We start from the raw sequence: 15,290 nt of genomic DNA, 5'->3' as shown, positions 1-15,290 counted from the left end.
CTCCATCCTTGGCAGTGGTTAAGGCCAGGATGAACAGAGCCTTGGGTGACATGGTCTAGGGCAAGGTATCCCTGCCCATGGCAGGGGAGCTGGAACTGGATGATCTTAAGGTCCTTTCCAATCCTAACTATTCTATGATTCTTCTATCTTTACCAGATCTAAGACAAGCTTTGTGCTTTATCCTGGTAATGGAGATTAGCTTGTACCAAAAAAAAAAAAAAAAAAAAAAAAGGTAATTTTTTCAAAGATTGGAACATTTTTATCACAATGTCAGATGTCATTTCACAATTTTTGTATTAGACACAATTTTTTGAAGTCCATAACTAATAGCCTTTAAAACTTTGGAAGTATATGATTACATTTTTGTACAGTAAAATGCACAATGCACTAACACATCTTGCTCTGACAATTTAACTCCTGCAATATCAGATGCAAATGTAATCTGCTTAGCAGCTGGCAGAAAATTTTGAACAACGCAGTACTACTATCACAAACTGCATTACACTGAAGTTTTCCATCGTGGAGTGCACGTTACTAAGTCATTATTTAAACTTGATTGATTAAAAAAAATGCTATGAGAATGGATGCTTAAGATGTGCTTCGCAATATTATACCTAATGTTCTAAGAAGGAGCTTTGCTGTATACAAAGATGTAATAAAGAAAAAGGGAACTGTACTTAAGCAGGATTAGGTAGCTCAGGAGGCTTATCATCGTGGAAATGGGAGTCTTTCATCACTTAGTTACCTCTTAAATTCAGCCCTGTTCAGTAGTGACTGAAAGTCATTGCTGCTTAGTGACATATGAAATGAGTTTGGGTCTTAGTGGAAATGGTAGCTTGAAAGCATCCACATCATAAAAGGCAGAATCACAAATATCCTCAATATGCACCCTTACTGATGATTTTCTCAAATCTGACCTAAAAACTGAATGTGCTTCAAGAGCTTAACTACTGCCTTAGCTGAAGAAACAGCCTCTTAGAGTAAAAGCAGAAAAGTGTGGGAAAATTCCGTTCAAGTCAGAGAGTACCTGTATTGGATGAATACCTTCTTCCTCAGAGATGCTGACTGAATATTTTCCATGACAACACCTGGCTCAGCTAAGTTTATGTCACATTCAGAACAGCTGGGTAAAACAATCTGAGCCTGCTTATCTGCAATTTCTGATAACGTGGCATTATTCTGCTGTGTTTACATTTTGTATCAACTTTGCACTGTTACAAATGACTACATCAGGTGAAAAACCACGAGAAATTAGGCTTATCTCTGCATACAAGATTTTTTCTGAAAAAAGTAAAAACAAGAAAAAAAAAGGATAGCTTATTCATTTTTTCTCAAAGCAATAGGAATTTATTCTTTTATTTCTTTCATATTGTTGATGATTATTTTTAGCATAATTCAAAATTCTCAGAAGATTTGTGGTACATATTAGGTTGGTTCAAATAGTGTAGGATTCTAAATAGAGGTTAAAAGCAAAAAAAAAAAAAAAAAAGAAAAAACACAGTAAAGTGAAATAAAGACATGAGAATTCACAGTAACAGCCACTTGCAATTATTTGTAAAAGAAGAAATGCAGATTTCAGATGAAACTCACCAATACTGTGCTGTTTCACAGAAGGAGAATAGTTACTGCTCAGTATAGGAAAGAACATGAAACAAAAAACAAACAAACAAACAAAACCACCAACATCTAAGAATACAATTTCATGGGCAGGACAACTTGAAATAAATATTAAAAGTATATTTTAATTGTTTTGTACTTAAGACTAATAAGTCAAGTTTAAGAGCTTATAGACTTAGAAGGTTAAAATAATTATTTTAAGATGATAAAGAAAATACTTTTACTAAGAAATTGAAGACAGATCACAAGCTATTATGCAAGCTTACAAAACCTGAAAAATTGGGGGACTCTAATGTGCTTCAGAACCTCAACAATACCTTGGCTGTAAGATTTAGACCCTTCTTTTTGTTTTGTGAATACCTTAGACTATGATGCCTTCATCAGAGCAAGAACTTTACTGAGTCTTGTGGACATAGTGCAGTTTTATGTCTCCATTACGATTTTCCAAAAGTAGCTTTCGCTTAGTTCTAAACCCGTTCTTTCCATCTATTAAGAAAGCAGTGGTACATCTATTACTTAAACAGAAAAAAAGCTACAGGGGTCGATAAAAATGGTTTAAATTTAATTGGAATGGTTTCTACTTAGACCGTTGATTCACATCACTCCATAGTTGAATCAAAATTAAAAGCAGAGGACATGATCAATCCATAAACATCACACATACTCTATGCAGATGTGCACTCATCAGGTAATAGTCATATAAGCATTTGGCTTTTATCATCTTACAATCAGCCACTGTACAAATTAAGAGACACGGCATAATTCTGCACATTTATATTGATACAATCTCTTTTACAACCCTGGGTAATCTAATCACAGAACAAGTGAATTAGATGCTTCCACAAAGGTCTGGAGTTGACTTGGCAGAGTTTTTGCTCTTCCCCTCCTCCTTGAAAGCACTGTGTGAAAATAAGTTTATAGACAATTCCTAAGCATAATAAAAGCTGAATCAAAGAAAAACAGTGTGAAAAGTGGTCTGATTTTCAGTTAGTCCTACAAGATTTTATCCTAGCTGGCCTTTTTCAGTGAAGTATGCTTTAGCTCTGCCTTGCTGTATTTCATTATAGGACACACATCAACCCAGACAGTTCTATAGTAGACCATCACAAATGCTTTTAAAAGTCATAAATGTTCCTCAGGTAAGGTTAAATTTATTGAGACACCAAAGATCTTAATTATGTAAATATTTTCAGTTTAAAGAAGTAAGGTACTGCATTTCCTTGTAAGTAAAACCTTTTTAAGGTATCACTGGTATCCTCAAAATGTCACCACTGTAGTAACACAGAATCACAGCATGGTTTGGGTTGGAAGGGACCTTTAAAGATCATCTAGTCCAACTGCCCTGCCATGGGAAAGTACCTCTGTCAGTAGGCCAGGCTGCTCAAAGCCCCATCCAATCTGACTTTGGACACTTCCAGGGATGGGGCATCCACAACTTCTCTGGGCAATCTGTTCCAGGATCTCACCACTCTCATTGTAGATGAATTCTTCCTAATCCAAAACTATTCTCTTGCTGTTTAAAACTGTTGCCCCTTGTCCTGTCAACACAGACCTTGGTAACAACTCTGTAGATCTTTCTTATAAGACCCCTCCCTATACTTAAAGGCAGAAATAAGGTGTCCCTGGAGCAGAATTGTTTCATCCCTCTGACAGTTTTCGTGGCCCACCTCTGGACCTGCTCAAACAAGTGAATGTCTTTCTTCTGCTGGGGACCGCAGAGCAGGATGCAGTACTGCTTGTGGGGTCTCACCAGAGTGGAGTAGAGGACAAGAGTATCGTAAGAGTATCTTGATTCTGTTTGCTTCAGTGAAGATTTCCTTGGTTACTCTGGACTGACTTCTAATAGCTATGTCTGATTTTCTTTCAAAGCATGAATTCAGTGAATAGCTTTTTTCTTTTCTCTAGCATCTCACAGGATCACGGAATGGTTGAGGTTGGAAGGGACCTCTGGATAAGACTTTTTCCAACACAACCTGCTCAAGCAGGGCCACTTGGAGCTCAGGACCATGCCCAGATGGCTTCTGAATATCTCCAAGAAGGGAGACACCACCACCTCTCTGGGCAACCTGTGCTAGTGACTGGTCACTCTCAGAGTAAAAAAGGTTTTCCTGATGTTCAGGGAACCTCCTGTGTTTCAGTTTGGCACCAACGAGAAGAGCCTGGCCCCATATTTTTTGCATCCTCCCTTCAAGCATTCATACACATTAATAAGATCCTACCCCAGGTTTCTCTTCTCTGGGATGAACAGATCTCTAGTCCCAGCTGTCTCAGCTTTTCCTCATAGAAGAGATGCTTCAGTCCCTTAATCATCTTTGTGACCCTTTGCTGGACACTGTTCACGAGCTCCATATACATCTTCTATTGTGGAGATACGGAACTACTCTCTTTGTATAAAACCCTACCAAACTTTTCAAAATATTTCAAACACCAGTTACAATCAAGATGCATTGGGATTTATTTTTGCTCATTTTCTTCTAATTTATTAACATCAGATGACGGTAATATTTTCTTGGCATAACTTGATCTTAAGACAGGTCAGAAGATCATTGCAGAGAGACAGTTAAGATTTTGAAGGTTGTAAGGCATCTAGATAATAAAGATATCCAGACAAGGATATGCCAGACTACCATTTGTGAGACTTTTTTACACTTAAGCCATTCAGTTGTGATTGTTCTATGAAGGACTAAGAAGCGATATGTAGTTTTTCTATTGTTAGCAGAACAATAAACAACCATTTGCAAAAGTGATGTTGAGTGTGTCTTCACACAGCTTGTGTGTAAGTCTACAGGGGGCTCCAAAACTCTTTGCTGTGATATTTTTTATATTAGTGTAATGCTATCCACATCAAAAACTATTTCTGAACATATTCATTTCTCTTCCTATACTCAATTAGGAATGAAGGAATGAAGGAAGGAAAGAAGGAAAGGAAGGAAGAAAATTGTAATATTGAATTCATTCATACATTCATCATTTCTTTTCCCATTTTTGGACTGTAGGATTATTTTATCTGCTCTCATATGAATTATTATTAATAGAATTAATAAGGTGCTTAGCCTGCATTGAAAGAAAATTAATGTTATTAGCCAGAGAATAACTCTCTAAGGCATGTCACATGCAGTGACACTATAACTGTGAATGCTTTAAACATTAAATTCTGTTATACACACATTAGTATGCAAATGCAGTACACATATATGGACCCAAAGCTTACCCAGAGACTTTGTATTCCTCATTTTTGACATGGACTGTAATCATACCCTTCAGTATTGGTTCAATAAGTCACAAATATGAAATATTCAAAGCCGTATTTTATTCATGCATCTTATAGGTTTTTCCCTTCCTAGAATGGGGATTGTCTTATAATTGAATAATTGGTAACTGATTCCCAATAAATAAACAAATGAAAATAGAATTGGTTTTTATTTAGAATTCTCATTCATTGTGGACCTCTCTGTCTTAATAGAAAGACTGTTGCTTCTTCTCTTGCAAATGGCAACTAAAGTACTTTTTCTGAATCTAGAAGACCTCTCAAATCAGGAACAATGTTTCATTTGCATTTCATGGTCCAATCTTGATACAACTTTTTCATCACTGGTACCTGACAGTATTAACTTCTACTTGTAACTTCTATTCTACCTTTTTTTGGTTTAGTCATCCACAAGGGATTCTACATTTTTTAACCATTGGATAACATATTTTAAGCCTCTTTCAGAACTGAGTAAAAGCTTTTGTTTCTTTTCCTCCCAAACATTTATGATATTGTGCTATAACACAGTTTTCCATACACTTATTTTTATTTCTTATGCTTGCGTTGTCTTTTATTATAAGGTTTTGCATCACGTTGTTACATCTGGGCTGCTTTGTTCTTATTGCTTTTGCAAGTTACATTCATCTATGCATAAATAATAATTTCTGTCTAGTGGATAATAAAACCTCCCTTTGTGGAAAGCTTATAGTTTTATCTTTTTTAGCTTTTCCAGAAAATTTTGTTTAACTTTTCTACTGTTACATCTTCAGAGGCATTTCAAGAAAGTACTGGCTACTGACATCAGCAATACCGTGAATAAATCTACTTTGTCTGATAAAGCTGATGCACTGGAATTTTCAGTGGAGGTTAATGAAAATAAGCACTCCCTTCAAATGAAAAAAAAAAAAAAAAGAATTAAAAAAGAAAAGAAGTTATATTATTCCTTCAGACTCCTTTGGAAATGCCAGCCATAACTTTTTTCACCATTCTAATATTGGAGGAGAGAGTAAGAATGGAACTAAATACATTTTCTACCTCCTGGAGCAAGTATGCCATGTGTCAACAGAGGAATCTTACAAGACTTAAGCAAAACCAACTGACATAACCAGACCCCCAACTGAAACAAGACTTGATGCCTGTATACAGCTGAGGATCTGTTTCCTGATTAAGCTAGCTCTATTGCCCCTGATGCTCCTGTAATGAATTGTAAAGGACAGTACAAGAGGAAACTCATTTATCTCCTCTGAGTTTGTTTAAAATTCCTGTTAGCACCATTAAATTTGTATCTCTGATTTATCCCAAGCTTTTTTAATAATATGCTTCTGTCTTACAAAAACTGGTTTGTTTGACACATCTCCTAAGAGCCTGTGGTCATTCTGGAAGAGAGGAGTGTTTTAAAATCTGTTACCACCTCTGCATCATTAAATAGCCAAAACCAGCGGCATTTCAGCTGCCCTAGTTTCCAACTTGCTGTTTAAGCCCCGGAGCCACTCTCCTGGAGGAGGGAGAAAAACATAATGGCAGCAGCAAATGACCAATTAGGTTGGAATAAGCTAAATACCATAGAACAGAAAAACAAATAGTAAAATCAGTCACAGACTGTAAGACCAGCTAATGCTCAGTAGCTTACTACAATGCAGATGCAAACAAATGACAACACATGCATACTTTTACCTAATATGAGCATTTGATTGACCAAATGATGGTGGCCACTAAGAAAGTGATAATGATTCAAGTTGTGATACAACTGGAATGAACGCCACTCTCTCTTTACAAAACCTAATTCAGAAAAAGAGGGATTTTTTCTGTTATCTGCCACATGAAAACCCTTCCTCCTGTATCACAAGGGTTTTCCCCATTTTCCAAACAGTGCACTAAATACATTACAAATCAGTAAATGTGCTATACTGCCTTTTGTCCCTTAGCTTCTGCAACTAGAATTCTTGATGCAAAATGTGCAAAGAAATTTACATGATGTTTAAGTGCACATGCTTGCATAGTTTAAAAATATGTATGCACCAAAACTAAGTATCTGTTTATAGCAATTTAATAAGGAAGCAATATGTTCTTGGAGAAAGCCAATTTGCACTGAGTTGTACTGAGAACGAATTGACTTGAGGTATATGGGAAGGAGGAATGCAAGGTCATCTTTAGCTCCTAATGCTGCTATGCTCCAATCTATCTATTTTCAAATATGAACTGTTGTACAGAAAGCCTGTTGAAAGATGTAATGAACAACTGCTCTCCAGTCTCAAAGACAATGGAAGGCTCTGAAGGGCAAATTGTCTGGTGTTGACTGTTCTTCATGAACAGAAGTGGACCACACCTGAGTGATTTCACTAATTCACAAAAATCATTAAAATAATTAGCAAATTACTTTTAGCAACACTGCATGTTGTAGTCACTGTATTTGAAAATGTTTTAGTATCAATATAATGTGGTCACTTTTCAAATTAGTATATTGTTTTATGAAGACAACATGCAGAAGCCAAATAGCACCCAGAAGCTCATGGAGTTGGATTTGCAAACCTAACCATTCTATGATTCTATGATTTAACTATTCTGCTTCAAATGTCTGCATTTATGGCGTCCGTATCTCTGCTGAGACTATACTATACAGGCTACTACATTCATAGTCAAAGAACAGAGCAGACATTTGTAGGACACAATAAATTTTGCCATAAAGTAGATATTACAAGAGGTCAAATTATTGTGCCTTTTAAACAACTGTTTCTTTCCTCTAAGTATAAAAGACAAGCATCTCAGATATACTGTAGTCATCCAAACCATAGAAGCCTGTATTTGGTGAATATAAGTCTTCCACGAATTCCCTCCACTGCTATTAGAAGGACATGTAACATACCTACACTCCAGTCCATTTCTTCCACTGCATCCCCGTATAAACCATGCTTGCTCTTTCCTTTGAAATTTTTTGAAGCATATAGAGCAGTATGGACATGAAGATAAGACAAGACAAGAAGAAACCGTGCATCAGTGTTCCTGAAAAACAGAAAAAAAAAAGAAACAAAACAAAGCCCAAACACTTAGTATATTTTATAACAAAATTTCTACCACACCAACAAAACAATAACAACAAAAACAAAATAGAGGATGAAAAGTAATACTGTGACTGATTACAAGGTAACCCTGAACACACACATACACACACACACACACACACACACACACAGAGGCACACACGCTGAACACTGAAATGAAAGCAATAATAAATGACAAAACTGAACTAATTGCTGTTTGCTATATATATTGAAAGAGTTGTTTAAAGCCAGTTTCTGGCTGCAAGCACCTTTCTTCATTTCACAAGTACATACTTAAAAGCCCAAACATAATTGCTGTTCAAAAACATACCTTCCAAACTATATATGCATATATACAAGGAACACAATTACCTTCCTCACAAAGTCATAACTAGTTGGAAGTTGATAACTAGACTGTATGACGACCAGGGTCAAACATACCATAACATCATAACTATGTTAAACCAAGAATACTAGTACTTTTCCTCCTCCTTTATCCTGGACTAAGGTATATGACTAAATCTCTTGTCATTTAATGCTCTTTCTGTGTATTTTCAAATGAATAACAGTACGTAACACTGTAAGTATGTTGCACCAAAGAATATGTAATCTCAAAGTACATACTAATACAAATACAAAGAGTTTTCCTCTCACAGTCTCCATTGTCTTCAGTCTATATCCTGAACTGATACAAAAGAAAACAGTACAGTAAATAAACTCTGTAAATGTTGTTCTTCATGTGATCTGTCAACATGATATTTATGATCAATTCCAGCAGGCTGCGAAAGCACAGCTCAAGTAGGAACTTTTACTTATGCATTATTTATAGAACTTTGCTTAAAATTGTGCGGCACTAGCCAAATTTACTGCTATACGCTCTAACAGCATTTGTAGTGCATTATGCATATTGTAAATATCAGTTGAATCACAAAAGCACTTCCCAGAAAACTTTTCTGTATCTCACGTTAAAGCACATAGTAAATTACAGAGTACTTTTGGGTTTATTTACCATATTTTCTCTCGCCAGTCTGTGGTGGCTAATACCTGTGATTCACATCAACATTGAAGGGAGACTATATATTTCCACATGGAGTTGATTCATCCACCCTTTAAAGAGGGAAGGAACAATACAGACATGCACACACAAACTGTTTCTTTAAAAGGAAAGAAAAAAAATTCTAACCTTTAGAACCTGAAAACAAAGTCTTTTAATAAAAGGTATTAAGCTGATGTCAACAGTTTATTCTTCAGGAAAATAAGCAGATATAATCTAGTATATTTATGATCCATTTTTCCTCTTTCCCTGGTTTTATACAAGCTGCATGGTAAAAGCTTTCTTTTTTACTTACGTACACAGCAGTACATAAGCACAAAATCAGAAAATTTGATCCATACTACTCACTTGATGTTTCTGACTGGGACTTTTTTTTCATATAAATTTTCCCTTTTAAAAAAAAAAAAATATGTAAATGACAGAATAAAAAAATTTCATGTGGAAAATGGAAACAAAATTAATTCCCTTCAAATATTTGTGCACATATCCTGTATTGTCTCACTATTATACAGTACAGATTCAAAAAAGAAAAAAAGCAAAATGGCAATATTTTTCATAAAATATACACTTTCTATGAAGTTGTGTTACTATTTGAGAGGTCATACCTGTTACATTATTGTAACAATAAATGAGACTTCTGAATCAATTAAGAAGACTGGAAATATCAGCCCTTCAAGTAAAAAGAAATATAAGTAAGTTTAATATTTAATATGTACATTAATGTAACACTGACCTTTCACTAAAGAACATTTCTGCAAGGCAGCTGATTCTCAGTTTACAACTTTTTACTGCATGGGATTATCTTTGATTTTTTCCTTAAGCACAGTTCACTGAATTGAGAGTAATATACAAAGTTTGGAGTAAAACACCACAAAAATTTACTTTATACTTAAAATGGCATAGTCACAATTTACTTTCCATGCAACTGCCTTGTTCTGTGATCACAGAGATATCATATTACTGTAAATGTATACCTGCATTGCTACGAGTATCTAAAGCCTCCATTGTAAATGTTATTCTCAAGAGATAATAATTCAGGTTTGGTTTGTGGGGGTTTTGTGGGTTTTGTTGCTGTTGGTTTTCTTTTCTTTTTTAAAATGGAACTGACACAAAGATCTAACTTTCATGAAGAGCCATCTAATCAAGGATTGATATGGAAGGGCACTTCATCATTCTCTTCTTTGCAACTCAAATTGACAGGATCTGACTGACAGTTCGCTGTCAGGTGGAGAAGTGTCTTACCTATTAATATCTTATAAAAGATCACAGGCAGCTATTTATCTCCTGCCAAAACTCTTTGAGAAGAATCCTAGCTGTCTACCTTTACCGTGACCTTGAAAATGGAATAACAATCAGCTAGTAGGCAGGAGAGAAATTTGACAATAACAGCTTAACTCCTGAACCACTTCAGTAAACAGCACCTTCAAAAATGTATTGCCACTATCTTTTACACAGTTCTAACACAGGGAACTTCAGTTTCAAGAGATCAGAGATTCACTTACTCAAATATAGTAATTTTTTTTTACTATATTATGAATCACAGTCTTTTCAATTTACTCAGTACCCAGAGAGATTACATATATGTGACATAAGACATTCTTTCATGTGCATTTAACTGATCTCAAAAACACCTAAAAGCATCACATTGCTGGTGACTCCCCTGCATTGTAGAGTACTAGGTCCTTCTTTCTTAGCGTGTACTTTTACATTACTTAAGGATTCAGCTCAGGTTTGAGCTGTAAAGCACAGCTTTAAAAGGGGTGAGAGAGCAAGGTACAACCAATATGACGTTGTGCTTCACAAACGGGTCTTTTTTCCTGCAATTTTGCTCTAGATGCTTGCTGCACTGAAAACTCCTTAGGTAATTTTGTTTGCTTTTCTGTTCACTGCTGTTAATCTAATAATCAAAGACTACTGCAGCAGAGCAACAGGTGGGGCTCTGAATTTGTTTTCCTGCACTTGCAAATCAAATTGATATTTCAAGTATGATTCGGTACTTGAAACAAGATGTGGATATGCCATAATGGCAATTCTATTTACTTTTTCACAATAAATTCTAAATTAGCCTTTAATATGATGTACAAATATGATCCTTCTGAACATTTTTTTTTACTATCCTAACAGTATCCCAACATTCTAATTAATTATCCTAACATTCTGTCATAAAATAGATAATTTTAACTTTTTAGACCATTACACCCCCTATATCAGTGAAGCTACTACAATTCACAACAGCTGACTATAAAACAGATATATTTGGCTTTCCCTGAGTTGGGGAAATGCTGTGCTGTGTTAACACTGGGTTAACAATTGTTTCCATAATCCCCAAAGTCTTATGAATTCCAGCTAATTCACACGTATGACACACCTTAAAACACAGATCTCATATTTTCAAAATGTTCCTAATCTGAAAAGAGAAATCCAGATCACTCAGAGGTAAATTATCAAAACCAAAAAAGGTGTTGAAAATGGAATAAGGGAAAAAAATGTAGAAACTTGTAAAACCTGAGTCTTTCTAGAAGACATAAAAAAGTAGGATGATGCAAACAGACAAGTTACTTTTGACATCTCTAATTTCATGAATATTTCTTCCTTTAAATGCTTAAGAAACGTAATTCATATATGTTTTTATCTCCCTTCTATATAAGCTTTTTTTTCCTTTCAAAGAGTATATTCTCTTAAACATGTGGGGAAAAAAAAAAGAAAGAAATTTCTCATTTACTAAAAATTATACTCATTACTAAATCCCTTTCCCCTGCAAAGCCTTGGAGCCCGGTTTATGGATCTGCTACTTTTTAGAAGTGTTCCATTTCCAATGCAGTCTGTCACTCATCACAGAACAAGTTAGGTCCTTAATTCTTAAATTACTTAAATCTTTCATTTCCAGATGGCCCTAAAGTATACGAATTCACAGCTTCTTCCTGTTAGCTTTTTGCTCAAAAAGAACAAGCAGAAAACTGAGAAAAAGGGATGAAGATCCAGCAGAATTGTTATGGCTTATAAACTACTACCCTTTCCTAATATACATGCACATATGCATCATGTGTATACAAAGAAAAACAAATACTTCTCTACAATTTATATTAGCTGTAAACTATTAGGAATATTCTTGTAGGATTCATAAAAACACTTGATTTCAGAACTCTAACTCCAGTACAACATGCTAACTGCTGTATCTTAAGACCTAGTTATACATGGAAAAACTCTAAAACATAATCTGGTAGAGTAGATGAAAAAAAAAAATAGAATGCATGCTCTAACAGTGCTTCAATGACTGAAATAGAATGGATAAAAGGAAAATGAAAAAAAATATTGACTGTCATCACAGAATTTTGAATATCACAGCTATCCAATCTACAACTGAAAAAAAGGAGTCAAAATCATTCAACTTCATCTTCAACATAGATTTTGAACATATATAAATTTACATGCAAAGACTGCTTTCCAGAAGTGAGATTTCATTTGGAATTTTTTTTTTTAATATTATTATTTGTGATCACCTATATTATTTGTCAGAGAAGTATTCTGAATCATAGAGTGGTACTTTTGTGTTGTTAATTTCTGATATGTTAGAAATGGACCTCTGGAATTGTCCAAATTTGGATTGTCTGTGCAGCACGTCACTAAAAGATATGCTGAAGATGTCTGAGTGACAACCATATTGAATAATTAGTATCCATTTGACTTTCAAATATACTGTAATGTCTAGAGAGTGTTCTAATAGGTTTACAAGATGTACACACACTTGCTCTTGGGAAAAAGTAGTGAGAATTAAATACACTGAGCTGACGTGCCCACTTACAATTAGGGTGAGCAAGTAAATTAGTATCTGTTTTTTCACACTTTGATCTGACACTTTTAATTGTATATATACTTCTGTGCCATTTCTGAGCATTGAATGTTGTATTTACTCTCTTTCAGTTTACCTAGGAAAAATGATAATACACATACACAAGACTAAGGAAGAACAAATAAAATACCACTTCTCAAAAAAACCCAGACCAAATTAAGTATAACTGCACGTAGCTACATGCTATGAAGAAATTATAGAAGACTTTAAAAATACAAAATCTAACGATTATACAGACTCATAGAATCATTTAGGTTGGAAAAGACCTTCTAGATCAAGTTCCACCATAAACTTAACACTGTCAACTCAATCACTAAACCATGTCCCTAAGTACCACACTGACATCTCTTTTAATTACCTCCAGCAATGTGACAGGCTGCCCATTTCCCTGGGCAGCCTGTTATAATTCTTGACAACCCTTTTGGTGATTTTTTTCTTTATACCCAATGTAAACCCTTCCTGGTGCAAATTAAGGCCATTTCCTCTTGTGCTTACTGGGGAGAAGAGACCAACACCCATTTGCTACAACCTCCTTTCAGATAGTTGCACAGAGTGATAAGGTCCCCTTCTTTTCTCCATATTAATTTGATTACTCTTATCCCCAGGAACAAGTGCTGTGGTCATATACAATGTGAACAGGGCACAATTAAGATTGCTCAAGTGCCCTAATTGCTTCTCAACACCTTAATGTGCATGGATAATCTTTAATTTAACATTGACTCTGAATTGTTTGGGTTATAATTCTCATTATAATTGCCGCGCTCCTGTAACAAAGTTTATTGTAAATTATGAATATGTGATATTAACCTTGACTTCAATTTAACATCTCTTTTGTGTAGGAACTACACTGAGAACTGAAGCCAAGTGCCCCCCTGATGTAAAGTCACTTACCTTCAGCTGCGTCAACAAAGCTATGCTGACTTAGATGAGAAATTGTTTTGCCAGCTCTAAACACTAACCTATGCAATAACATTGTCCGCATTATGAAGAGTAATACATTCAAATGAGTTAGTAGTGTTCTAGCATTGATTTCCAATCTTAAACTCACCTGTTTTGGAGCTACCATTTTATTGTCATTGCATTGAAATCAATGCAACACTCAGACATATCAAAAACATTATGAATCACTACAGGCACACTGCACACTTGTAAATCATGAAAGAATCATTCCGCATATAGTTAATGTGCTCAAGAGTCTTTTGAAATCACCAAATGCTTGGTCACTGAGCAAATAACCTTTCAACAATTTTTGAAGGGGTGTGTGTTTATAGTAAACAAAGTACTTCACTGCTAAATTAGTTAGAACGTAGATGGGAAGGCATCTTTATATTTATCACCATTGCCAAGAGGAAACAAAGATGTTTTAGGTTATTTATAAATACTCATGAGAATGTTGCTGTTGGAAAGGCTTACTCACTTAAAGAAATTTGATATAAGAAACTTTTTATTTGGTATGATGACTACAGATGGCCACATCAAATATCTATATAGATAGAAATGATATACAATTGCAGTATGAGATCAAGATTTTAGATAAACTTTTTTTCTTCTTGCTAAAAGTCTTGAGGAACACCACACTAAGTCTAGAAAAGATAGGCGCCAATTCTTTGGTGTAAGTTTTCATTCAGCAATAACATTATGCAAATGTATTCACAGTAACAACCTGGTACATACTTCTCAGAATATATTTTAGAACATATTTTCACTTTTGATTAACTATTTCTAGAAATGGTGCAACCTGTTTAAAAAGTGACCAACATTCTAGAATATTTTTCAAGAATTTAAATGGATGAAATATTTTTTCTCCAAATATATCAATTTAATTCTTTCCTGTTAGGGTGGTGAGGCACTGGAATAGGTTGCCCAGGGAGGTTGTGAATGCTCTATCCCTGACAGTGTTCAAGACCAGGTTGGACGAAGCCTTGGGTGATATGGTTTGGTGTGAGGTGTCCCTGCACATGGCAGGGGGGTTGGAACTAGATGATCTTAAGGTCCTTTCCAACCCTAACTATTCTATGATTCTATGAATTTATATTTCACAATCTATAACTGTATACTTTTATGATTTGATCTTGTTAAGAGACCTGTGGTAATTACACCACAGTAGATAATATTTAAAAAATGAAGAATGACTTAGGATGATTTTGTACATCCAATGTTTAGGTAGCCCAACGTGATGGCTATTAGAAAAACCATTGCTGTCAAAACCCCATTTATTTCCTAACTTCTGTAAATCAAATCTTCTTAAAATGAATCTGCCATAAAAGTGAGGCACCTAAAAGACCGTATCTTAAAAACTTGGCCTTATGAATGCCATTTAATGGATGCATCAAATCAATAATGAACAGTTTCCCATTCCAGAAAAGTAATGGATTATGACTCTGCATTGTGCTTTCACATAATTAAGTCACATCAGGAAAGATTTTTCATATCTCAAGTTAGATGAAATTCTCAAGAATGAAAGTCCTAAAAAAGTTAAATGTT

At 35.0% G+C, this 15,290-nt stretch overlaps 1 protein-coding gene across 9 annotated transcripts in view; it reads right to left on the bottom strand.

Annotated features, from left to right (window-relative positions):
- The window catches only part of STS (steroid sulfatase), a 98,548-nt gene that overhangs the window by 50,820 nt on the left and 32,438 nt on the right, over positions 1 to 15,290 (bottom strand). For all 9 annotated transcript variants that reach the window (XM_061459859.1, XM_061459858.1, XM_061459850.1 and 6 more), the window contains one exon: positions 7,728 to 7,864. In XM_061459859.1, coding sequence (XP_061315843.1) covers positions 7,728 to 7,864 — 137 coding nt within the window. The remainder of the gene's footprint in view (positions 1 to 7,727; positions 7,865 to 15,290) is intronic.

The sequence above is a fragment of the Pezoporus flaviventris genome, unplaced genomic scaffold (genome assembly GCF_033815535.1).
Source record: "Pezoporus flaviventris isolate CSIRO_AGI_PZ_B2104156 unplaced genomic scaffold, CSIRO_AGI_Pfla_v1 ptg000030l, whole genome shotgun sequence".
Lineage (NCBI taxonomy): Eukaryota > Metazoa > Chordata > Aves > Psittaciformes > Psittacidae > Pezoporus > Pezoporus flaviventris.
The sequence above is the reverse complement of the archived record's forward strand: the minus strand, read 5'-3'. Positions and strand labels throughout refer to the sequence as shown.